This window comes from Salminus brasiliensis, chromosome 2 (assembly GCF_030463535.1).
Source record: "Salminus brasiliensis chromosome 2, fSalBra1.hap2, whole genome shotgun sequence".
Lineage (NCBI taxonomy): Eukaryota > Metazoa > Chordata > Actinopteri > Characiformes > Bryconidae > Salminus > Salminus brasiliensis.
In genome coordinates, this window is record NC_132879.1 from 43,220,731 (window position 1) to 43,244,161 (window position 23,431).

Below are 23,431 nucleotides of genomic sequence, written 5' to 3' on the forward strand. Positions count from 1 at the left end.
ACCTTAGGGAATGATCAATATATATATATATATATATATATATATATATATATATATATATATATATATATATATGATGCAAGCACATTTTCCAAACTGTGCATTTAGGATCAGGCACGACTAGGTGACACTTGTTCCGCACATTAGTCAATCTTCACACCTCCCTATGAGCTACATTTAGCATGTATTCTCTGTGGGGCTGCTCACACTGAACTACGACTCCCATATCTTGACGATTCAGTGCGAATACACATACCGTTACACCCCTACTTAACAAACATACTTTATTTTCAAGCAAAACTTGTCCTATTTGGCCTGCAGCCAGGTACAAAATACTTAGTATTATAATTGGCCCTTGGTGTATCTATACTCTCTGCCTACTCTGCCTTTCCTGTCTCTTTCCTCAACTGCTAGACACATAAACTGTAGACTTAAACTTTAGGTCAGACGTGTGCATGATGGTGTGTCTAGGTGTTGTCCTGTTGTGTGTATTTAGCAAAGACATTCAGATATTTCTCTTTTTTTTCCATCTTTGCATCTTCTTCCTCGCCCTCGCTCCTCTCCCCGGCTCAGAGAGTTCTCTAAGGAGCGTGAGAAGGCCAAGGCGCGTGGAGATTTCCAGAAGCTACGTGAAAAGCAGCAGCTGGAGGAGGATCTGAAGGGCTACCTGGACTGGATCACACAAGCAGAGGACATTGACCCTGAGAATGATGATGAGGGACTGGACGATGACAAACCCAGAAACCGTAAGTACGGGACAGGGGCAGGACTCCACTGTGTGGCAGTGTGTGAGTGTGTAGGCTGGTGTGCATGTGTTTAGATACATTTGTGTGGTATGTGTCTAAGTGTTTGTGCATCTATGAGAGAAAAGTTTGTGTACGTGTTTGTCTTTATTTGTCATTATGTTTGGGTGCTTCTTAACGCTACTAATTTGTTCAATGTGTTTCATTACAAATTAACTCAGTAAGTATCTATGGATGGTCTATAGGAATCCTTCTGCCCTTTTAGATTAAAGGAAGATTAAAGGCAGGTGAAACTTGACCTGAAAAGGATACATTTGGAGTTTTGGTGTGTAGATGAATGTGCAATGTAATCAAATATGCTTGAGATGCTACATTTATAACATCCATACCATTAAATCCTGGCTGCCTAAAATGTTGTGGGTTCCCCTCATGGTGCCAAAGCAGCTTAGGAGTCCACAAGACATAGCCAGCATTAACCTTTTCAAACTGTAGTTTGTAGTACAGTAGCTCTTCTGTGGGATCAGACCACATGGGTGACGGGTTGGTGTATGAGGAGTTACTGGTTGCTAGAACTACTCTTCACACAGCGGTTTACACTGAGATGAATATTGTAATAAAAAAAACACATTTTTAATTGTGGATATGCCTTTCATGTGCATATGCATGTGTATTTGATGGGTTTTTCATTTTGGGATGAGGGTACATCCTGAAGGAGAATCCTTCCTCTCCTCTAAACATCATAAGCATCAGTAGAAGTCTGATAAAGGCTGTGAATGCACCATACCATCCAAGCTGCTTCAGAGTGTAAGCAACTCCTACAATCTTCATACTGTAGGTAATATCACAGCAAATGGTTGATTGTGTAGCTGTAGTGCTTGGTTCATGGACAACATGCTGAAACAATTAAAGTAGAAATTTGGTTGAAAAATGTTGCAGCATTACTTTTAAAGTGCTCCTATCATGAAAAAACTAAGGTTATCAGTTTATTGAAATGAATAGTAGTTACAGTAATATGTAATCTTTCACAAAAGTTTTTAAATGTACCGTTCACTTCCCAGTTTACTTCTCGGTTCACTCCCTGATTCATACAGTCCATAAATAGAAACTAAGCAGTCAAAACAGCCTTTTTTCTTTTTTTTTTAAAAAGTTGTGAGAACCAGCTGATTTACATATTTACATAAGGGATAAAGCGAGCTTGGAAAATAGTCATTTAACCCTCTTCAGTCTATGAATGAGCCTGTGCATCAAATTTCATGTTTCTTGATATTTTAAATCATAGCAATAATACAGTTCAGAAACTTTTCCTGAATCTGTAGAGTATACCATTTCTATTGTGTCTTTAACGCCAGATCTTACATGACTCACATCCAGAATTACGAGGCTGTGAAGATGAGTCAAGATACTCGTCTCTGCTTCCCAATGTATCTAACTAGTGGACTTGTGAATCCATCATCTGCGGTGGATTTGTGCATCCTTCAGACTATCTCTTCACACCTCTACATCACATGGGGTCTCATTATAGAGAGCAGAGATTGTTCTGAACATTTTGATATCAAACATGTGGGTATTATCTTATATGCTTTATTCTATATGCAAATTTAAGATATGGAACAATCAATAAAATGCCCTTAGATTTCAGAGGGTTTAAAATTTAGCTTGTATCTTTTTTGGAGCATAAAGCCATGCAAACAGTGTAAATAGGAAGAAAAAAAATAATATATAAAAAAGAAAACTATGTATATAAATGTATACATACATACATACATACATACATAAATGTAAAACTATGTATATAAATATAAGAAAAGGTAGGATATGAAGTGGCATCCTGTAATTTTGAATGCTGTGCACACCACCTTCACAGGCCCTATATTGTCTTAGACTCATACCATGGTATTAAAAAAGCACGTTTAAATACATTTCTGTAGAAATAAGACATTCATTTGTACTCCAGATTGTGTTCACGCATATGAGATGACATGTTGTAATGACATGAAATAGTATTGTGCCCTCAAAATTGCTACAATATAAACAGTGACAACAAACAAAAGATTATCACATACTTAGCAATAGATTTTTGGGGGGGTTCTTAAAATCCAGAAGCCATTTTCAGAGATATTCCTACCCTCTGAAAAGAAATCTCAACTTCAGAATTCATCTGCAAAAGTATTTCTCTGGAATAAAATGATTTTATTTCTCTGTTAAACAAGTGTTCCATCTTTAGCCAGTTCATTCAATCAATCAGCTTCAATTATAAGTGTACTGGGAAAAATATCAAACTTTTCAACAGGGGTAATATGTACTGTGTGCTACAGATGTAGAATACAAATATTAGAAAAAGGTTATACAGAAGTAAGCATTAACACTAAGTCACTATGATGAGCATTAAGCTCTGAAATTATGAATGGATCGTGGAAGTGTACCGCAGCATCATGTGGTCAACACGGACCGAAATAGCTGGTGCTTCAATTTGCATTAAAGTTTAATGGGGTCTTACTAAGAAAGGGAAAGCAGAGGAAAGCTAAGGAACCAGTAGTTAGTGCTGCTCTAGATTCACACTCAGGCACTCCAGAGGCTGGAAATTCTTGCTACTACTGGGAAACAACTTCATGTTACTCCCTGTCAATACCCAGGGCCGGCTGCACACATGAGTGAGCTGTAAATGTTAGATGCTCTTAACGACACACATGAGAAGTAAAATAGCATGTCTGACCATTGAACTGGTCATTGTCGAACAAGAGAAGTTGCGTTCCTGCCCGGACAGAGTGTCATTCAGTGTAGTTCACTGAGTTTGCTTGTCAGCACTGCAGAAAACTCTCTTGACCAGTGCAATCATTATAAATGTAATGTTTATACACAGTCAAATCTGAATATTATGACCTTATAGAGGGAATAATCAGCCTTGGCTCAGATGACAGTAGCGAGACGCCTTGGCTTGGACTGTATATGGTAATAGAAGGCATTTATTATAGTCGTTTATCTGTACCACTCACTATAGTCATCGTTCCCCCTCTGTCATCAATGGCCCATGTGGCACCGCTGTTATGCCGTTGAGAGGCACTCAACTACAGCATAGAACATCGAAGTTGGTGGTTTCTGAGATACTACCACCCTTATCCCACTGTCACAGTCTTATCAGAATGTTATGACCACCCCTAAGTGTTTGGAATGAACTCCGCCGAGGACATCAAAGATGCCACATGGCAGCGTTTGCTGCGTGTATAAAGAAGCAAACACACCAGTCAGTGGTAGCACAATGCAAAATGATCGTCATGGGCGAAGGACTTGATTTGACTGATGTCCAAAAGAGCATGATAATAGGGTAATAGGTGGTAGTATCTCGGAAACCGCTAACTTCATGGGGCGTTTTAGAGTCGCACGAGTGAAGGTGTACAGGGAATACTCGCACATTGAGTGCCTCTCAACAGCATAAGAGTGGTGCCCCATGGGCCATTGATGACTCTGGCGAGGGGTACAGAGCTATTCTGTTGTTTTAAAGCAATTCATTGCAGCGTGTTTTTTGAGCTTAGTTTTGAAATCAGATGAGATTAGCCATTGAAATAAAGCATGAGAACTGATCTAATCAGTTTTTTTTAGCTATTAGCTAACCATACCTTAACCATGCCTTCAACAATTCAGCCATCTAGCAATTACTAGTATAACACTCCAACCAAAGTTCTGTGTTTTTCATTAGAGTTTTAACAGTAAACTCTACATTAAGGCAAGTGGCTGGCTTGTACAATGAGTGGCCAACCATGTCTCTTTCCTGTAAGTCCTGGTGGCCACATGGTGGCCATATGTCAGGCAGCTCTCTGTGATGAAATCCTTCTGCTGGAGTGGTCTCGCTGGAGCAGCTTTTCTGGACTGTGCAGCCCATGTAGACCATGTACACCAGCTGTGTGTTAGTGGACCCAAACCTCCTTTACAGCACTGGGCAACAGTGCAGCCTTGATCAAGACACCAGCAGTATGTCTGGGCCCATGTGTTCAACAGTGTGCTTATGACCTATGAAGTAGAAATAGGTAGCTGGATTTGATGTAGCAAGAACTTACTTACTCTATCCAGCTTTATGAAGCACGTCTTACACTTGTGGTTCTATAAACCCAGTCTTAGGAACCTGAACACTGAACATTATCACGTTCTCCCTGTTCTAACACATGTGACTCTAAAAGACTTGACTGAAAGGGTTGTTCGTTGGTTGATGAGTTGCATTAGATGTGTTTGAGCTTGTGTTCTTTGACATTTTACCAAATCTACAAATATTGATTATTTCCCAATATATTTATGTCATTAAAAGCACTGTATTTAAGCACTATTTCATGTACATGTCATATAAAAAAAATCAACTTGTTTTACTCTAAAAATATTATTTTAATAAATTGTCTAAGGGTGCCTCTCCCTGCTATCTCCCAGCCCATTAATTTGTGTAAAACTGCCCATCAGTTATTAATATTTATAAGCACTCTGTCGCTCTCATTACCATTCATTAATGGACTTGCATAGTTCTGAAATTTAACTGCTGCCACTCATACCTGCGTGCACAAGCCCGAGTTTGACCTTGACTCTGAAAAAGGAATGTAATAATACTATATTCTGTCATATTCCTGTTCCAAGATCTAATAAACTGCCAAATAAATCAATTCTGAGCAGGAATCCATCACTTAATGAAGCCATCCATCTAATGATTGCTACATGTTAAAGTGTGTTTGCTAAAACAGTAGAATAGTGTTGGATGTGGTGTAGATTTGGGTCTTTATATGCTGGACTTGAGTGAGTAGAACAGTTAGCTGGTTAGCTGGAATCGAACCTGCTGTGTGGTGTGTGTGAAGCTGTCAGTCTGCTATGTTAGCTACCGTACAACCAGCCCCACTCCTTTTCTTGTTAGCACTATTTAATACTGAGCAGATATTAGATTGTTGAATTGATGCATACAATAGTGAAATTGGATATTTTTATAATGACTAATTTCTGTTGCATTTATTTGCTTTATATTTATTGCTTTATATATGCTATTTTTCAGTCTTCATTCTGAGTGGTTTCGCTGCTTTTAGGTCATTACTAACATCAGTGTGATGTTGATTGAGCTGCGGCTACATGCAACCTTGGGCTTATCATAGAGGGGTGTGCAAGTAGCCTGTAGCCTGAAATTCATAACGGCTATTAGTTTCTTGGAATTTTGCCAAATTTACAACTTAATCACTGTCTTTTGTATTTCTGCCATTAAAAGGCAGAAATTTTAAAAAGGCAGAATTTTTTTAACACGTTTTTAATAAATTGTTGAAGGGTGCTTCTCCTGTACTTGCCATTCCATCTCCCAGCCTGTTTGACTAAGACTGCCCACTAATTATTCATATTCATTAGCAGTCCTTTATTCTCATTAACATTCTTTAATGGACTTGCATAGTTCTGAAATATAACAGCTGCCACTCATACCTGCGTGTACAAGCTCGAGTCTGACCTTGACTCTGAAGGAAGGAATGTTATAATGCGATATTCGGAGATATTTGAAAGTGGTGAGATGTCAGAATTGCATTATATTCACAAATAGTCTCCTATTTCTCTTATGAAGGAGGGTTCTTGCGGTCACTAAAACTGTATATAATGACATTATAGTATTATAGCATTAAAACATCCAAAATATACCAATTCACAATATAGCACCTGTAATCCTACAACTTATAATTAGTCCTTGAGATGTAGATGCTAGTTACCACTTTATCTTATCTAACTCAAGAATCATAAAATGAGAAAAAAGATCCTCTTAAGCTCATTAAAATCTGACCTATCCAGGTTGGGTAGAATGAAATGAGTAAGCAAGTGAAATTTGTTTGTGTGCCACTGTGTTTTCTATCACTCCTGTACTGTGATAGTTTTTGAGTGATTATGCACACCCTTTTTGGGATACACTCATTCTTTTTGATCAGCGTGGCAGTAAAACGCAAACGGAAGGTGAAGTGTGATGTTTTGCTACAGAAACACAAAAAGACAAAAATTTGTTTGGGCTTATTACAGTTGTTTATATATGAAACTAAATATGATAACAATAATAGAAAAGGTGAAGTTGAGTTAAAGGCAAAGAGTGCATCTTTGCCCAGGCATTAAAGGGTTAGCCAGTGTTGTGCATGGGTTAAAAGCACTTGATCTTGATGTTTGACAGGCCGGTTATGACTCATATATGACTGTAGGAGAGAGAAAGAGAGAGAGAGGAGTCTAGCAGAAGGCATTGCACTGCTAGTTCAGGAACATTCAGAGTGAGGTTTGAAATATTGCCATGGCTGCTAATAGTGATTTATGCAGCAAAGATGCTGTGGCTGATAGCGTGAATCAGATGTTTCCGGGACAGTTTATGGGGACTTATCACGTTAAATGACACATTGCCTGATCACTTGCTTTCAGAAAGTTTTTGTAGCCTCTTATTTGAATGCATCTGGAGAAAAAGGATGCCACATTGAGTCAGAATTGCAACAAATCTTTATTTTCTGTCATTACTTTAATTATTGTCATTTTCTGCTGTTATTAAGTTCAAATGTTCAAGTTTATTTATGTGTCATGTGTTACTTTGTTATGTGTGTGTGTTTGTGTAAGAGAGAGAGAGAGAGAGAGAGAGAGAGAGAGAGAGAAAGAGAGAGAGAGAGAGAGAGAGAGTAAACAAATGCATGTGTGAGCTCTTTAGGTTTATTTTTGACTCTGGCCTTTCAGAGCCTGAGAGAGTGACAGTTATAAGGGAAGTTCAGCCCTTCACTGAGAATAGATGGGAACAAGGCTCATACACACACACACACACACACACACACACACTGGAAGAGCAAGAGAGAAGTAGACGAGGGAAACAATCAGATTAAAGGAAAGAGTTAGCTCTTAGATGAGAAGAGAGGACAGAGGGAAGATGGAACAGGGCCTCAGTGACGCCAGCCAGGGTGAAGAGACAGCAGTAGTACAACTGTGAGCAGCATCGCCATCTAGAGGCTCCGTGTGGAACTGCTTCTCAGCACTTTCACACTCACATGACTGCAGCCTCTTTAAATGCTTCCCCGTTACCTGTCCTACTGTTCAGTGTTGAAAATAGAGATGCTGAGAGGGGTTTTGGAGCAATGCCACATAGAGGAAACACCTGTATTTCATAATACAGCTAAATACAGCTAAAGATGGCACAATATCACTTTTGCTTTTCTGATAAGATAGCGATATTGAAGTGTTGAAGAAAAGGCTTTTATTTAGTATTTAGGTTCTTTGATGTAGAAATATATATATATATAAAAATGTGATTTTGGTTGGGGTAATAAATGCTCAGGTGTGGTTTTACAAGCCTATTTACCACCCTGTTATTCTGCCTCTAATTTGGGCTCCATGTGAATCTAATTAATCATATAGCTTAGCACAGCCCAGCCTAGCCCAGCCTAGCTTTGCTTAGGTTACCACTGTAACAAGAACAAATGAATATTTCCAGTGTATTTCCAGCTGAGGAAATTGTATGCAGTTGGCTGGTTTTAGCCTAGAACTTCTTGCCCAGCGCCTGCTCACTTCACCGGCTTCCCCGCTGTGTTTGATGGCTTCCTCCAGTCAGCCATTGCCACTTCTCTGGTTGGCCTAGTGCTAGTTTTTAGCTGGGTGTACTGCATGTAAACTTTTGGGAGTGTAAATATAATGAGTCAAGACTGTTCCATAGCATTATTGAGGCCTTGATGAGTGGCTACAACAGGCCAGCACTACTCAAACCGTTTAAGAATGTAAAGAGCAATGTGTTCAGCTTCCGTTTAGCGGGGCTTCTATTCAGTTTCCCTTCTAATCGCTAACCAAGCTTATGCAGAAGATAGGTAAAGCATTGCTGGAATATTAAATATTAAGATGAAAAGCTTCTTTATGAAGCTAAAAGTGCTACAAATATGGCATCACTCCGAAGCACCTTTATTTTTGAGAGTGTTCTCATATTCCCTTATTTCATTTTTTCTTGTTAACATACTGCCACACTAGTAGCACACAGGCACACAGTGAATATCCACTACAGCCACTCCTGTGGTCATCTGGAGCTCAAGCACTGTTAGCACTGCTAAGGTTTCTTTGGGTATTGAGTATTCTGATTGCCTCTGGCTTATTCACAGAAACAGGCACTTCAGGACCTTGTTTGGACAAATGAAAACCTTCAGGTTTTCAAACTTTCAAAACATAGACAGTAGACAGGTACATTGTGGACAACCTTTAACCCTTTTTAAGGGTATTATTCTATAGCCTTTTTACAGGAATAAACAAAGCACTCTTAGGGATCCTAGGGAACAAATAGTGGTTCTTTTGTGGCATGGCTTGAAATAACTCCTTTGGCACCTGTATTTTTAAAGTGTGTTCTACTGTTGTTCTACAGTGGTTATCCTTTCATTTCAGTGCAAAAGTGTAAAAGTGGTATATGTGTATTTACATGATCATGTGTGTGTGTGTATATGAATCCGTGTGTGAGTTTGTGTGTGTCTGGTCTGAGTTCTGGCCTTCTTCTGTTGTTTCCAGGGAAGAAACGTCGCTTACAGTACTTTCGTGGAGCAGTGAAGAAAAAAGCGGCTGTACTTTGTAAGGCGTGTGCGTCTGCATGGCAAATATTGTTTACTGAGCAAAAAAAAAAAAAAAAACTGTAAATGGCCTCAAAACCTTAACCCTGACTACTCCCCACAGCCCCGGCTCCAGAAAACTCAGGAGATGCAACATTTGGTGAAGTTTCCCTTTTAAAAAATGTATAAGGGGAATCTCCTCTGAAGTAACAGGGTTATGAGGGAGTGAAAGGGTTATCCCTCCCCTCCAGCCACGATGTTTACAAAACCCCCCTGGTTGCCTTCCTACTCTCACAGACATTAATATTCATAATCATGACCACATTGCGAAGTCATATTCTGAATATTAAAAAAAGAAATGATGACACTTGATTGATGAAAGAATTAAAGGCATTTGCTGCTGTTGTTTTCTTTGTAAAGCTTTTGTTTGGCATATTCATAGTAGTAGTTTAAAATCCATGGTCCTTGTGCATGTTTACCCTTAGTATAGTTTCTCTGGTTTTTGATTATGTCTTCCTTGCAGCATTGCAATTTCCTTAATGACTGTGCATGAAATATGCATACATCTTTTTGTTTGTCACATGTAAGGTTTACTCCTTGGGTAAGTCTGGGTTTTGGTCATTCATACAAGGTGTCATCCATGGTTTTCTCTTATTTTTATTAATTATCATTGCAGTCACTGGTCATCCAACTAGAGTAGCCCTGTGGTTAAGTATAACCTTACTAGGTACAAACATATGGGTTTATAATCTGAAAGATCTATACATGCTTTACATTTTTTATGGACACTTCCATACACAGTCTGAATGGAGTGACTTGGAGATGAGTCTGAAAAATGCTGCCACTGACCTTTAAATGGACCTTCCATATTCATACATCCATATTCTACACCTTACTCGTATCTTTATGTAATAGATGTTCGAATGATAATTTTCTAACCAGTCCTTTGTGTTTTTGCTACTGCTCCTTTAAGACCGATATTCAAATGACCTCTGTATTGATTGGCTGAACCCTTCACAAGTGTTATACTTCCAAGCTGATGTACAGAAATGAAAGAAAATGGTCAAATGAAAATGCGGGATGGATGGATAGGAATAAAGTGAAATTATGGATGAATGGATAGATGTAAATTAAATTAAATTAAATTATGGATGAATGGATTGACGAATACCAACTACTGTGAGTTAGGCACTTAAGCTGAACTGCTTTATGATAGATTGATGGATGGACATGAGTGATCTATATATTAAAGAGCAGTTCAGCTGAAGTTCCTCCCAGTAACTCCCAGTACTTTTCTTACCTAAAAAAGACATCACTCATTGGTCCACGACATAGCATGTTGTCCAATCAAGTGTCAGCTGAGGTACAGCACATGGTTCTGTCCACTAAGCACTGTTCTAACTATAGACCGTGATCTAGTTCATGCTGTCAAGCCCTGATCACTGGAGAGAGCTGTTCTTGTTCTACAATGAAACGGCTTGTTAGGTTCAATGTGTGCAGCTAATGAGGCTGCTAGCATATGCATTACGCTAATCTCGCAAATCATGCAGCGCTTGTACTGAATCCCATGTGATCTTACAGTCCTACATGGCTAAAAGCAAACAACCAGACATAAACAGAATTGTCAAAGATTTACACATGATCACAAACATTTGTTTATTTGTTCATAGGAGTGGACAAAATAACCAAAATATAGCATATTGTACTCTACAGTACTATTAATCGCAATTGATCAAATGGTTACATTATTAATTAAATATTAATTATATATTTGCTTTTAATCATTTTCTTCATAGGTAACCGTAGTCATTTTAACACTGTAAACCTATATAAGCTCTGGCCAGCTGGGGGAGCTGTCCACTACCTGCTTAAGCCCAACTGAATTGACCACAGGACATTATAACCTTAGACAGCTACACCACCTAGGAGTCTGTTTTACCGGGACAGCTTATCATTTCATAATTTATCACAATAACATGTCATATTAGCCACCCTTATCTCATGATTACAGCTGTAGGTTACATTGTGTAAGGTAACAGTGAAGATGGAGAATGTGTGTGTGTGTATTTTTTATGCACTAGCAAAGTAACTGTAAAGCTGCAAAACAGGAGAAGGAAAGCTGAAGATTAGAGTAAAGGGGAATGTGTGAATGCAGCATGCTCTAGAGTTCCTTTCTCTGCTATGCTTCAAGACCCCAGCAAGCATGTACAAAGTGACAGCTATTCCCGCCTGCATGCATCTGGCTGCTTGACTGGTTTTCATTTATTCTGCTGCTGATGACATTTAATGAGCCATTTCTGGCTTTTCGTTTTTAATTGACTTCAGTGCTGTTTTACACATTTTTCTTTTTAGTTTTTTTAACTAGTACAATGTTGCTTTTTTTTACTTAGCCCAGGAAAGTGTTGCTTTTTCCTAACTTAGCCCAGGAAAATGTTGCTTTTTTCTGACTTAGCCCAGAAAAATTTAGTTTTTTCCTACCGTAGCCCAGGAAAGTGTTGCATTTTCCTGACTTAGCCCAGGAAAGTGTTGCTTTTTCCTGCCTTAAACCAGGAAAATGTAGCTTTTTCCTAATTTAGCCCAGGAAAGTGTTGCTTTTTCCTAACTTAGCCCAGGAAAATGTTGCTTTTTTCTGACTTAGCCCAGGAAAATTTCGTTTTTTCCTAACTTAGCCCAGGAAAGTGTTGCTTTTTCATAACTTAGCTCAGGAAAATGTTGCTTTTGTCCTAACTTAGCCCAGGAAACGTTGCTTTTTCCTAACTTAGCCCAGGAAATGTTGCTTTTTCCTAATTTAGCCCAGGAAAGTGTTGCTTTTTCCTACCGTAGCCCAGGAAAATGTAGCTTTTGTCCTAACTTAGCCCATGAAAGTGTTGCTTTTTCCTGACTAATCCCCGGAAAATGATGCTTTTTTCTGACTTAGTCCAGGAAAATTTAGTTTTTTCCTAACTTAACTCAGGAAAGTGTTGCATTTGTCTTTACTTAGCTCAGGAAAATGTAGCTTTTGTCCTAACTTAGCCCAGGAAAGTGTTGCTTTTTCCTGACTAATCCCTGGAAAATGTAGCTTTTTTCTGACTTAGTCCAGGACTTAGCTCAGAAAATGTTGCTTTTTCCTACCTTAACCCAGGAAAATGTAGCTTTTTCCTAACTTAGCCCAGGAAAATTTAGTTTTTTCCTAACTTAACTCAGGAAAGTGTTGCATTTGTCCTTACTTCGCTCAGGAAAATGTAGCTTTTGTCCTAACTTAGCCCAGGAAAGTGTTGCTTTTTCCTGACTAATCCCTGGAAAATGTAGCTTTTTTCTGACTTAGTCCAGGACTTAGCTCAGAAAATGTTGCTTTTTTCTACCTTAACCCAGGAAAATGTAGCTTTTTCCTAACTTAGCCCAGGAAAATTTAGTTTTTTCCAAACTTAACTCAGGAAAGTGTTGCATTTGTCCTTACTTCGCTCAGGAAAATGTAGCTTTTGTCCTAACTTAGCCCAGGAAAGTGTTGCTTTTTCCTGACTAATCCCTGGAAAATGTAGCTTTTTTCTGACTTAGTCCAGGACTTAGCTCAGAAAATGTTGCTTTTTCCTACCTTAACCCAGGAAAATGTAGCTTTTTCCTAACGTAGCCCAGGAAACGTTGCTTTTTTTCTGACTTAGCCCAGGAAAATGTAGTTTTTTTCCTAACTTAGCCCAGGAAAGTGTTGCATTTTCCTAACTTAGCCCAGGAAAGTGTAGCTTTTTCCTAACGTAGCCCAGGAAAATGTTGCTAGTTCCTAACTTAGCTCAGGAAAGTGTTGCTTTTTCCTACCTTAACCCAGGAAAATGTAGCTTTTTCCTAACGTAGCCCAGGAAAATGTAGCTCTTTCCTAACATAGCCCAGGAAAGTGTTGCTTTTTCCTGACTTAGCCCAGGAAAGTGTTGCTTTTTCTAGATTTAGCCCAGGAAAATTTAGTTTTTTCCTAACTTAGCCCAGGAAAGTGTTGCTTTTTCTAGATTTAGCCCAGGAAAATTTAGTTTTTTCCTAACTTAGCCCAGGAAAGTGTTGCTTTTTCCTGACTAATCCCCGGAAAATTTTGCTTTTTTCTGACTTAGCTCAGGAAACGTTGCTTTTTTCTGACTTAGCCCAGGAAAATTTAGTTTTTTCCTAACTTAGCCCAGGAAAATGTTGCTAGTTCCTAACTTAGCTCAGGAAAATGTTGCTTTTTCATAACTTAGCCCAGGAACGTGTTACGTTTTCCTAACTTATCTCAGCTATAATGTTATTTTTTTCCAAATTTAGCACAGGTAAAGTATTCCTTTTTGTTGACTTATCTCACATATAATGTTTTTAAATTGTTTTCTAATTTAACACAGGTAAATGTTGCTTTTGCTAACTTAGCTCAGGTAAAATGTTAAATGTATCTAATTTAGCCCAGGATTTAGCCAAGGAATAGATCAAGCAGACATACTAACATGGCTAAAAGTGAATACAGTATGCACTAGCATCGATTAGCATGAAGACATTTGAGTAATGCTAATCAATGGCCATGTGCTTTCACCTGTTAGCAATGTTTGATTGTTTGTTTTAATTAAACATATCCTTTAAAATTATTGAGAAGAGCTCAACAGCAATCTCCGTGTCTGGTCATCCTCTGAAAGATTCAGTTTGCTAGTAGATTCCAGTTACTGCAGGCATAAAAGCTGATCATCTTGTTCTTGCGAAAGTGTCATGCAGTTGCCTCACACATGCTTACTCAGACAGAGTGCTGAGAGTAAGCCCCCAGATGACTGTAGTTCAGTTAAAGTCAGGAGTCTTGCTGTCCATGCTGTCACCTCTACCCATAAAAGATTAAAGATTTTGCTATGTATTATCATAACTACAGTACCTCTCTGCACCACAGGGAGAAGATGTTCAGGTACCTGTAACTGTAAAAGAGCATCCTTAGTGACCTGTGTGGATATTTTGGTAGCTTTTTACAGTCGATGGGACTCCCTAGTCCCCATCTCTCTTAAGCATAGCAATTGTCAGCATTTTTTTCATCGATTTCCTTTATTATTTTTTTAATCAAATTAAATACTTCATTCCCAGCTTTTAAAGGAATAGCATTTTCCAGCCTAATCTCTATTCACTGCATCGGCATCATACATCATACTTTCTGTTGCCATGAAGTGCAGGGCAATATGCCAGAAGAAATCTGTAGTAATCAACCCTAGTCTACAGATGCAGCAGATAGAGATGAGGTGGGGGAAAAAGGTGGAGCGGTTCTTAAGTTCAGAAGTGAAATAGAGCAGGTGGGGAAGGGACAAGCCTTGGTAAAGTCCAGACTGTGATAAACATGAATCATCTCCTCGTTGGTAAATCGACTCTCTGTCTCTCTCTCGCACACACAGTGAGTATTCCAGCGAGTGAGAATGAGTCGGTGAACACTGATAACGCTCCAGCTGGAGACATGGAGGGAGAAACCTGCTGTACTCGCCTGGCGTAAGTCCCTCTGCTTCACCCCCCCCCCCTCTTTCCCTCTCTCTCTCTTCAAGTCCATTTCTTTAGTTTAAGTTAATTTCTCTTTATCTTACATATTCATTTCTACCCAATACCCAAGAGGAATTCCACCACTTTTCCTAATCAAGTGGTTCAAATATAAGCATAATCAGTCAAAGTGGTGGTGAAAGGAACCAAGGGGTCACAGTGTCACAACACAAATATAGCCATTTTATCTACTGTCCAAAATGACCGGTAACCTTTGAAATATGCCTCAACATACTGAATGTAAGAGGCCTTGACAAGAGGCATTTATTTTTAAGCGCAAAGTAGATCAGCAAACATCAGCAACATAAAACTGGAATATGTTTTATTAACTATGCATTTTATTATGATAGCTACTGTACATTTTCTGTTTCTCACTGGAACTAGTTCCAAAATATATCTGTTTTTGTATTTTATTGGGACAAAATGGATTTCTCTCGCTTTTGGATAGTTAGTTATAACTAAACCCACCGTGTGGAGGCTGTACTTTATTCTAGCTAGCTCTCACTGTGATGTGTTTACAAGTTTCGGAATGGTGATATATTACAACCAGCAAATATACATTCAATACAAGTATAGCTATTTTTTCCGCAATATGGCAATATGACCAGTGAACCTACACCATAGTATTTTATTGTTGATAACGTTGCCGTATTGTATTGTTGAGTTGTTGGTAAGGGCAAAAAAAATGTTAATACTAGTAATAGTAAAAAAAAAAAAAAGAACAAATACTAAGTACTAGTCTAATATTAGCAACAGTAATATTTCTATACAATTTGCTTTAAAACCTTCTTTGTACCAGTCCACCATTAATGAATTTTAGGCCAAAATCATATCTCAGAACTATCATACAACCATGTCTCTGACTTGCCTTTTACACAGTAGCTTTTAGAAAGTCACTTAAACACGTTACTGTTTCCCGTCTGGTTCTTTTCATCAACACTGTGAACTTTTCTCCAGAGTGGCATGTCATACCAAGCCACTCTGAATACCGTTGTTTACATCTTCCTTTAATTATACAGACCTTTTGACAAATTAATGGAATTCACTTTTTTAAAATAAGTTTTAAATAAGTTTCTATCTATAGGGTCAGTGCAATGCAAGAGGCAGGTCATTACCCTGATTTTAACAGTAAAGTAAAAAAGTGCAGGCATAGAAATAGTGTGGGAAATAGTGATATTGCAAGTTGAAAGAAAAAAACAATGTAAATATATGTTCACTGTAGAAGAATATTCAGTGGCATGGACTAATGAAAGTGCATCAGTCATGAGACATCATTGGGTTTCATGGTCATGGCTGAAATGCTAATTTCCTGGCATGCTGTATGGACTGAATGTTCTTTTAAGGTGTTTTTTTCACTTTCAGCTTGTGACATTGACTTGCACACCCCAGTTTTTGTTGATGGAATAGTGCCATGGCTAGGTGCTTTCTTAGTAAATACCAGGTTTCTGCACAGTGACTATGGGGTAGTGAGCACAGCACAACACATTATGTGGGGCTAATTGTTACAGTTCTGGGCTAGTTGTAACGTCTGGTAAATCAGTGTAAACGTAATACTTAATATTTATTACGTTAAGATTAGTCCTATTTGGTTTGAGCCAAAACAGTGGGGTCCAGGGCTTCAAGTGGTGCAGCTGTCACCACTTCAAGTGTTGACCCTGTCCTCAGGATATCATAGGCGCGATACCCAGTGATGCTACAGCCAGGGATGTCCAGGAGTCCCAGAGAGCAAAACTACTTTTTATATCTCTCTCTTTCTCTCTCTGGGAAGACCCTCCCTCTGCCCCAATTATTGTTTACAGCTTAAGCTGTTTCAATACTTTAAATTATTTTTATTATTCTTTGTTTTAAACTGTTTCTTGATTTTTTGAAGCAAATAAATTAGACTTTTGGCATGTATTTAGTGAGATTGAGATTAGTGACAGTCCAATCCAAGTCCAGTGTCAGCCATTCATTTTTGATTGTAAACTAAAAAGGCACACATCACATCAGATACCAAACCTGTCTTGACTGATTGGCCGCATTTGGGGTAAGTGATAAATAATGTTCATTTGATTTTCCTTAAAAGTCACTGAGCTCTGTAATCCATTCTACTGCCAGTGCATTCTATGTGGATTGATTGGCTTTTCATGATTTTATATGTTAGCACATAAACTCAATAATTAGAAGTGGTTTTCACATATTTTTGGCCATATAGTATATTAGCATTAAAATGATTTTGAACATTTTATTGATTACATGCTTTATGATGTCATCTGTAGTGAAATGTGTTTTCTTTTTTGTACTGTTTTGTATTAATGGATGGACAGTGTAGGCTTCTCTCAATGTTCACTTTAAAAGCCTTATTTAAATTACCATGTAAAAATTTCCTGCATTATCTTGAGGCTGTACTTTAGTGGGAACAACATTGCATTCCCTGTAGTAGACTAGGGTTTAATTCCCCAGCAGGGCAAGCGCACTACACCAATAAGAGGACTCCTAATGCTACATAGGCCTACCTGTGTAACAAGATCCAAATGTAAATGCTCTTAATGTGAGGGTCAGCCAAATGCTATAAATGTAAATGTAAAACAAAGTTACTTTCATGGTAAAATTGTACGGAATGTGCAGATATTTTCCAGCCAACAGCTGTGGAAATTTGCTGACGAGACTTCTCTATTTGAGTCTGTTTAGCTAGCCAAATAGTATGCTTTACATTTAACAGTTAGGTTCTGTTAGGTTATACCCCATGCTCACAGTCCGGAAACAGGTAAGAGATTTTTTGCACCTGCCTGATTTAATGTTTGAAATACATGCAGCCTTTTCAGGCTAAATATGTAATACAGATATCATCTGCAGAAGATGAATACAACAGAAAGTCCTTCACTCCTCTTCTTTCTACAAAAATCATCCCTTTAATCGTGATGAGATTTTTGTGGTTTGTTACATTCTTGTTTTGTTATTTCTTGCCTTTCTTTGCTGTTTCTGTCACTCTTTCTCTTGTTCTCTTTCTCTCTCTCTCTCTCTCTCCTACTTTTCTGTGGGTGCTATTCAGTCGCTTCCTCAGCTCTGTAGCCACAAGGTGGCTCACACATGATCTTAGTGATTATTTGATTTGTACTGATTTGGTTTGTTCGGGGGTGGGTATATATGTGGTGAGCTAGGAGCTGCTGACTGCATCCTCCTGTCTCTCTCCTTGGAGACGATGTCCTCCATGATGTCATGTCCTTGTTCTGTTTGTATAATCCATTCTGTTTTTCGTTCCAGAAATAGGATCTCCAAATCCAAATTCAGGTTAGTACATGTTCTCACTGTCTGAAGGCATGGTTTGCCGCCTGATGCCCTCCTCAGAGTTCTTCATATATGTGTGTTTGTTTTAAGTGTGTACTGTACATCCATTTTGTATGTTGTGCTCTTTCTGTTGTGCCCCAAAACAGTGTGACAGTTACTAAGCCCCCCCCCCTAAGAGCCCTAGGCCAATAAGAGCAGGGTTTGGCATATTTAACAAAAGTGGAAACCCTCCTTAGTTTAGCCATTTTGACCCACTTTGCTCTGAATGATCTATTCCATGACTATCCTGCTAATAGCCTATAAGCTATTTTCACTAATGGTAACTAAACCACAATTAATGGACTGTCTTTTTCTCTTTATCCCTCTCTCTCGCTCTCTCTTTCTCGTTCTCTCTCTATCCCTCTGTAGTCGTTATTCACGCCGTTGGAATCGCCTCTGCCGGCGTAAGTGCCGGGCTGCTGTGAAGTCAAATGTGTTTTACTGGCTGGTGATTTTTTTAGTGTTCCTGAACACCCTCACCATTGCCTCAGAACACCATCAACAACCGCAGTGGCTCACCGACGTCCAAGGTAATCAACAATAGAACAGTGTTCATTAAAGCATACAACAAATACAACAAGAGAGGGAGTGTGGTATGTGAAATAATGGCACAGCGGTGTATTTCATCACACCCGTGCTGTTGTTTCCCGATAACACACAAGCTCGAGTGTTCTATTGCTTTAATACAACAGTCGGAAAACAAATAAAAAAGTAAGTAAGAAATAAATCAATTGAGTTATGTTTGTAGCATTTAATATATTTAATGTTAGCATTTCCTATTGCCAAATTATAGTTCCTTAACAAGCAGCTTGCTGCTACGTCACAGAAAAAAAACTCCACTCATCGCACAACCTGCAGTTCTTTCTTCAGCCCCTTACGCAGACCATCAAACTAAATTCTATTTCCATTTCCATTGCATTTTTGTCTAAAATACAGACCATAATTACACTAAGCTTCATAATTAATACTGAACGGTGGTGAACATGCAAAATTGGTATTATATATATTTTTTTTATTTTATTTGCACTTGTATGGGAACTGTGTTTCCGATGCACATATTTGCTAATGCTAATTTATAAACAAATCGCCCTGTCACTCACAAACAGTGTATCTCCAAAAAAAACAACAAAAAAAACACTTTTTGAGATAATTTAAATGAAGACAAATGACTTTAACATTATGTCAAAATTGCTTGAAGTATTGACCAATAGCAATGCTCCAAAATATTACCTAGAAATATATATATATATTTCCTTCTCCTTTAAAGTTAGATACAGGGTTTTTGCATGCCAGTGACAATATATCTATCATGCAGAAAAAAAGGAACTACATCTACATAAAATACAGCACAGTAGTCCTGGTGATAAATACATCATCATATATTAAAAATAATCTAATCTAAACATCTGTCCAATGCTAATTGTTGATTTAAAACAATTATCTTAAAATACCTAGATGTTTCCAAAATCATCTAATTCTTTTAAAACTGCTTCTTATAGATTTTTTTCTGTTTTTCTAATGTCCTCAACTCTCCTGCTCACAGACATCGCCAACAAGGTCCTACTGGCTCTCTTCACTGGCGAGATGCTTCTGAAGATGTACAGTCTGGGCCTACAGGCATATTTTGTCTCACTCTTCAACCGCTTTGATGGTTTTGTGGTGTGCGGTGGGATCCTGGAGACTATCCTGGTGGAGACAAAGATCATGTCGCCTCTAGGCATCTCAGTGCTGCGTTGCGTGCGTCTGCTGCGCATCTTCAAAATCACAAGGTAAGTCACGACAGTAGGCAAGTCGCACTCTGCACAGAAGTGTTCACTGTTAAATCCCTAGGTCTAGGTAGATAATTCTTGATTCTCAGAATCGCAGTACTTCTCGCACTACACAACATTCATCATCTGTGACCTGTTGTCATGTGGGCGTAGCGGTGTGCAGACTAAATGGACAATCTAATTTGTCCAGACAGAAAGAAAGGAGAGAACTTGCAAGCAGGGATTCATGCTCTTTCTCATTTAGCCAACCATGCAGAATGCAAATAGTCAGAAGGGAGGGGGCTGCTGCGAACTTAAAGGCAAGCTGTAGCGGAGGTGAGCTGCAGCATCGGCCAAAGTTTGTGCATCTTTTCTTAAGTGACACCATGCTAATTGATGTTCTGGTCACTCCCTAAATGTTTTCTTGCGCTCATTCTTATTAGCTACTGATCTCCAAAGGTTGTCACTGACAAAAAATCCTGAATCCTTCTGAATATCAGCCCCAGTTGTGTTAGATTATGGCTAGAAATAAAACTGTGTGAGGGGAACTTCTAGTGTATGCTGTGTTTTCATGTTTAGATGGATGGATGGATGGATGGATGGATGGATGGATGGATGGATGGATGGATGGATGGATGGATGGATGGATGGATGGATGGATGGATGGATGGATGGATGGATGGATGGATGGATGGATGGATGGATGGATCAGTAGTGTACTGCAGTGCAGATTTACGTCCTGTTTGTCCAATTAAAGTTGAGTAGAAATACCAATAAATGAGAGCAATAAACACGTCCTAAAAATCTCACAGGCTCTTTAGTTCTTTTTTTTTCTTCACCAAAGGCACCCAGGTAAGGACCTCAATGTAGCATTAGCTTTACCAACCTAAACTAACATTGCTTAACTGTTGTGTCCCTCAGGTACTGGAACTCTCTCAGCAACCTGGTCGCTTCTTTGTTGAATTCTGTCCGTTCCATCGCCTCCCTGCTGCTGCTGCTCTTCCTCTTCATCATCATCTTCAGCTTGCTTGGCATGCAACTATTTGGCGGGAAGTTCAACTTCGATGAGACACGCCGTAGCACCTTTGACAACTTCCCCCAGTCTCTACTCACAGTCTTTCAGGTCTGATTGCATCATTGACTACAGAAAACAAACTTACCAATTGAATGTCCCTTGTTTTGTGTTGATCTAATTTCTGCAATGATTTCAGATTCTGACTGGAGAGGACTGGAACTCAGTGATGTATGATGGGATTATGGCTTATGGTGGACCGTCATTTCCTGGCATGCTCGTGTGCATCTACTTTATCATTCTCTTCATTTGTGGAAACTGTATCCTTTGAGGCACGAGGTCCAGACACTGGTCCAGGCACAGTGCAGTCTTCAGCGATACAATAGCAGTGCCCCCAGAATAGAATTTAAATATAAAACACATGAAAAAGAGAGAAAGTTGATGAAAGGTCTTGAGATTAGTGGAGATATGTATATTGTTTTATATTTGCTTTTTAAAATTCTTATCCCTTTTGATATCTGGAGATTCCTGTTGGAAGCTGTTGCTGGGAATGCTGGCAGGGCCATAGCTGCTAACAGCAAAGCAAGTGCTCAGACATCATTCATTTAGACTTGTGAAGATTATATTTTGTATTCGAATTTAGTTTGCCAGACCACCTAATTACCAATTACTTCTGTCTGTGAATTCATCTGATGAAAAGCTCCTGAGCTCTGGTCTTAAACAGACATCCTCCTCAATGTCTTCTTGGCCATCGCTGTGGACAACCTGGCGGATGCAGAGAGCCTAACATCGGCTCAGAAAGAGGAAGAGGAAGAGAAAGAGAGGAGGAAACTGGCCAGGTGCGTGTAGTGTATGATCCCCAGCCGTTTACTGTTTACATTTTTTTGTTCGCTATAAATATCAGCAAAACTGAGGTGGGTCATGTAGCCCTGTACTGTACCCAAAACTTTAGGCTAGATATATACTTTTTGAAGAATGTGTCATGTGACCACACCTGCATTTCCCCCCCAATCTGTATGATGTGTCCTTGCCACTGAACAGTGACAAATATGCTTGTCAGAACAGGTGGCAAAAGATTAGTGTTCTTCATGGTCAGTGTTATAGTGGAGTCCTCCAGTAACACATAGCACCTAGGCTAGTATGTAAACAGTTACTTTTGCGGCACAGCTGGTTATCTATGCAGTGCATGGCCAAACAGCTAGTATACCGCTACCCTTAGATTAAATTAAATAACAAGCTGTTTTGGATACTTTGCCTTTACATTAATGTTTCACCCCTTTTTACTCATTTTGGCCCTTACCGTAAGCATAATCAAACATCTAAGACACGTTTGGTGTCTGATGATTTTGCAGTTTTGCAGTGGAGCCACAATAGAAGGCTACTGTAATTAACAAGTTCTGGATGCCTCCTTTCTGATCAACTGCATTCGCAGTATAACAAAAAAATTGGGCAGTTCTTTGGTAAATCACTCCAGACTCATAAATGTTAATTATTGCTGTTCTGGCTGTTACACAGTGTGCCTTATTCAAAGGATGGTCTGGGCTGAACTGTACAGAAAAAAAAGTTGTTACATTCAGACTCCTCAAGTAGAGACGTTGGAAAAAGCAATCTTCAGCCACTTCTTTTAGATGTGTGGATCCTTTGGAAGGCAGCAATGTTATATTTGTTTCCTGACAGCCAGGAAGAACACAGTGAATCATTTTAAATCAACCACTACTGCTACACTTTTAGGTGGAAAAATCCCTGTGTGATTGCAACCTTGCTTTATGCCTCACAGAATGACCAGTCCAGAGAAGCGGCAAGACAATGAGAAACCACCAATAGAGGAAGAGAAAAGAGAAGAGAAGATTGAGCTGAAATCAATCACCTCAGATGGAGAAACTCCGACCACCACCAAGGCATAATGCACACTCTCACACAAGCGTACTGCACAAGAACATCTATTAAAATGATCCTTGTTATTTAATTTCCCAACAACTGAAGCTTGAATATCAGCTATGTAATATTTGCTGTATATATTTTTGAGATATATATTTAGAACTTTACAGTTACATTCCGAAAATGTAAGTGTAATTGACTACACAGCAAATTTGCCAGTGTTTTTACAATTGCAGTGTTGATGCACCACCAGGGTACATAGGTTGTCCATGGGTTATTGAACTGATGTTTACCCTGTTTGAGTTTTGCAATTTTAAGAACCTCACCATTCCTCAGCATTCCCTAACCTTACTGGATAAAACTACCTTTCTTTTTTATATAAAATGTGACTTGTGGTTTGTGTGTGTTATGATTTGTAGATCAATATTGATGACTACACTGGTGATGAGAATGAGGAGAAGAATCCATATCCAGTGAATGATTTCCCAGGTAACACAGTGTTTAAATGGAAGGTTCATGTAAGTGATGTCAGCACAGATAGAAATAGCAGCACAAAGGGTGTGCATTAACATCCTGTTTATCTGAAATCTGAATTATATCTGTAAGGTTAATTACAAAAATTAACAATTAAAAAAATTGTCATCAGATTATTCCTTTATAAGGTACAACCATTAGGCCATCTAAACTTGTTATTAAATATTTGATAACAATAAAATCTTTCAT

General features: G+C 38.7%; 1 protein-coding gene across 4 annotated transcripts in view; it reads left to right on the forward strand.

Annotated features, from left to right (window-relative positions):
• Nucleotides 1–23,431, forward strand: part of cacna1c (calcium channel, voltage-dependent, L type, alpha 1C subunit) — a 270,161-nt gene that overhangs the window by 208,201 nt on the left and 38,529 nt on the right. For all 4 annotated transcript variants that reach the window (XM_072672845.1, XM_072672846.1, XM_072672849.1 and 1 more), the window contains 10 exons: nt 574–746; nt 14,629–14,719; nt 18,008–18,034; nt 18,440–18,600; nt 19,614–19,839; nt 20,740–20,941; nt 21,030–21,150; nt 21,555–21,669; nt 22,608–22,728; nt 23,128–23,197. In XM_072672845.1, coding sequence (XP_072528946.1) covers nt 574–746; nt 14,629–14,719; nt 18,008–18,034; nt 18,440–18,600; nt 19,614–19,839; nt 20,740–20,941; nt 21,030–21,150; nt 21,555–21,669; nt 22,608–22,728; nt 23,128–23,197 — 1,307 coding nt within the window. The remainder of the gene's footprint in view (nt 1–573; nt 747–14,628; nt 14,720–18,007; nt 18,035–18,439; nt 18,601–19,613; nt 19,840–20,739; nt 20,942–21,029; nt 21,151–21,554; nt 21,670–22,607; nt 22,729–23,127; nt 23,198–23,431) is intronic.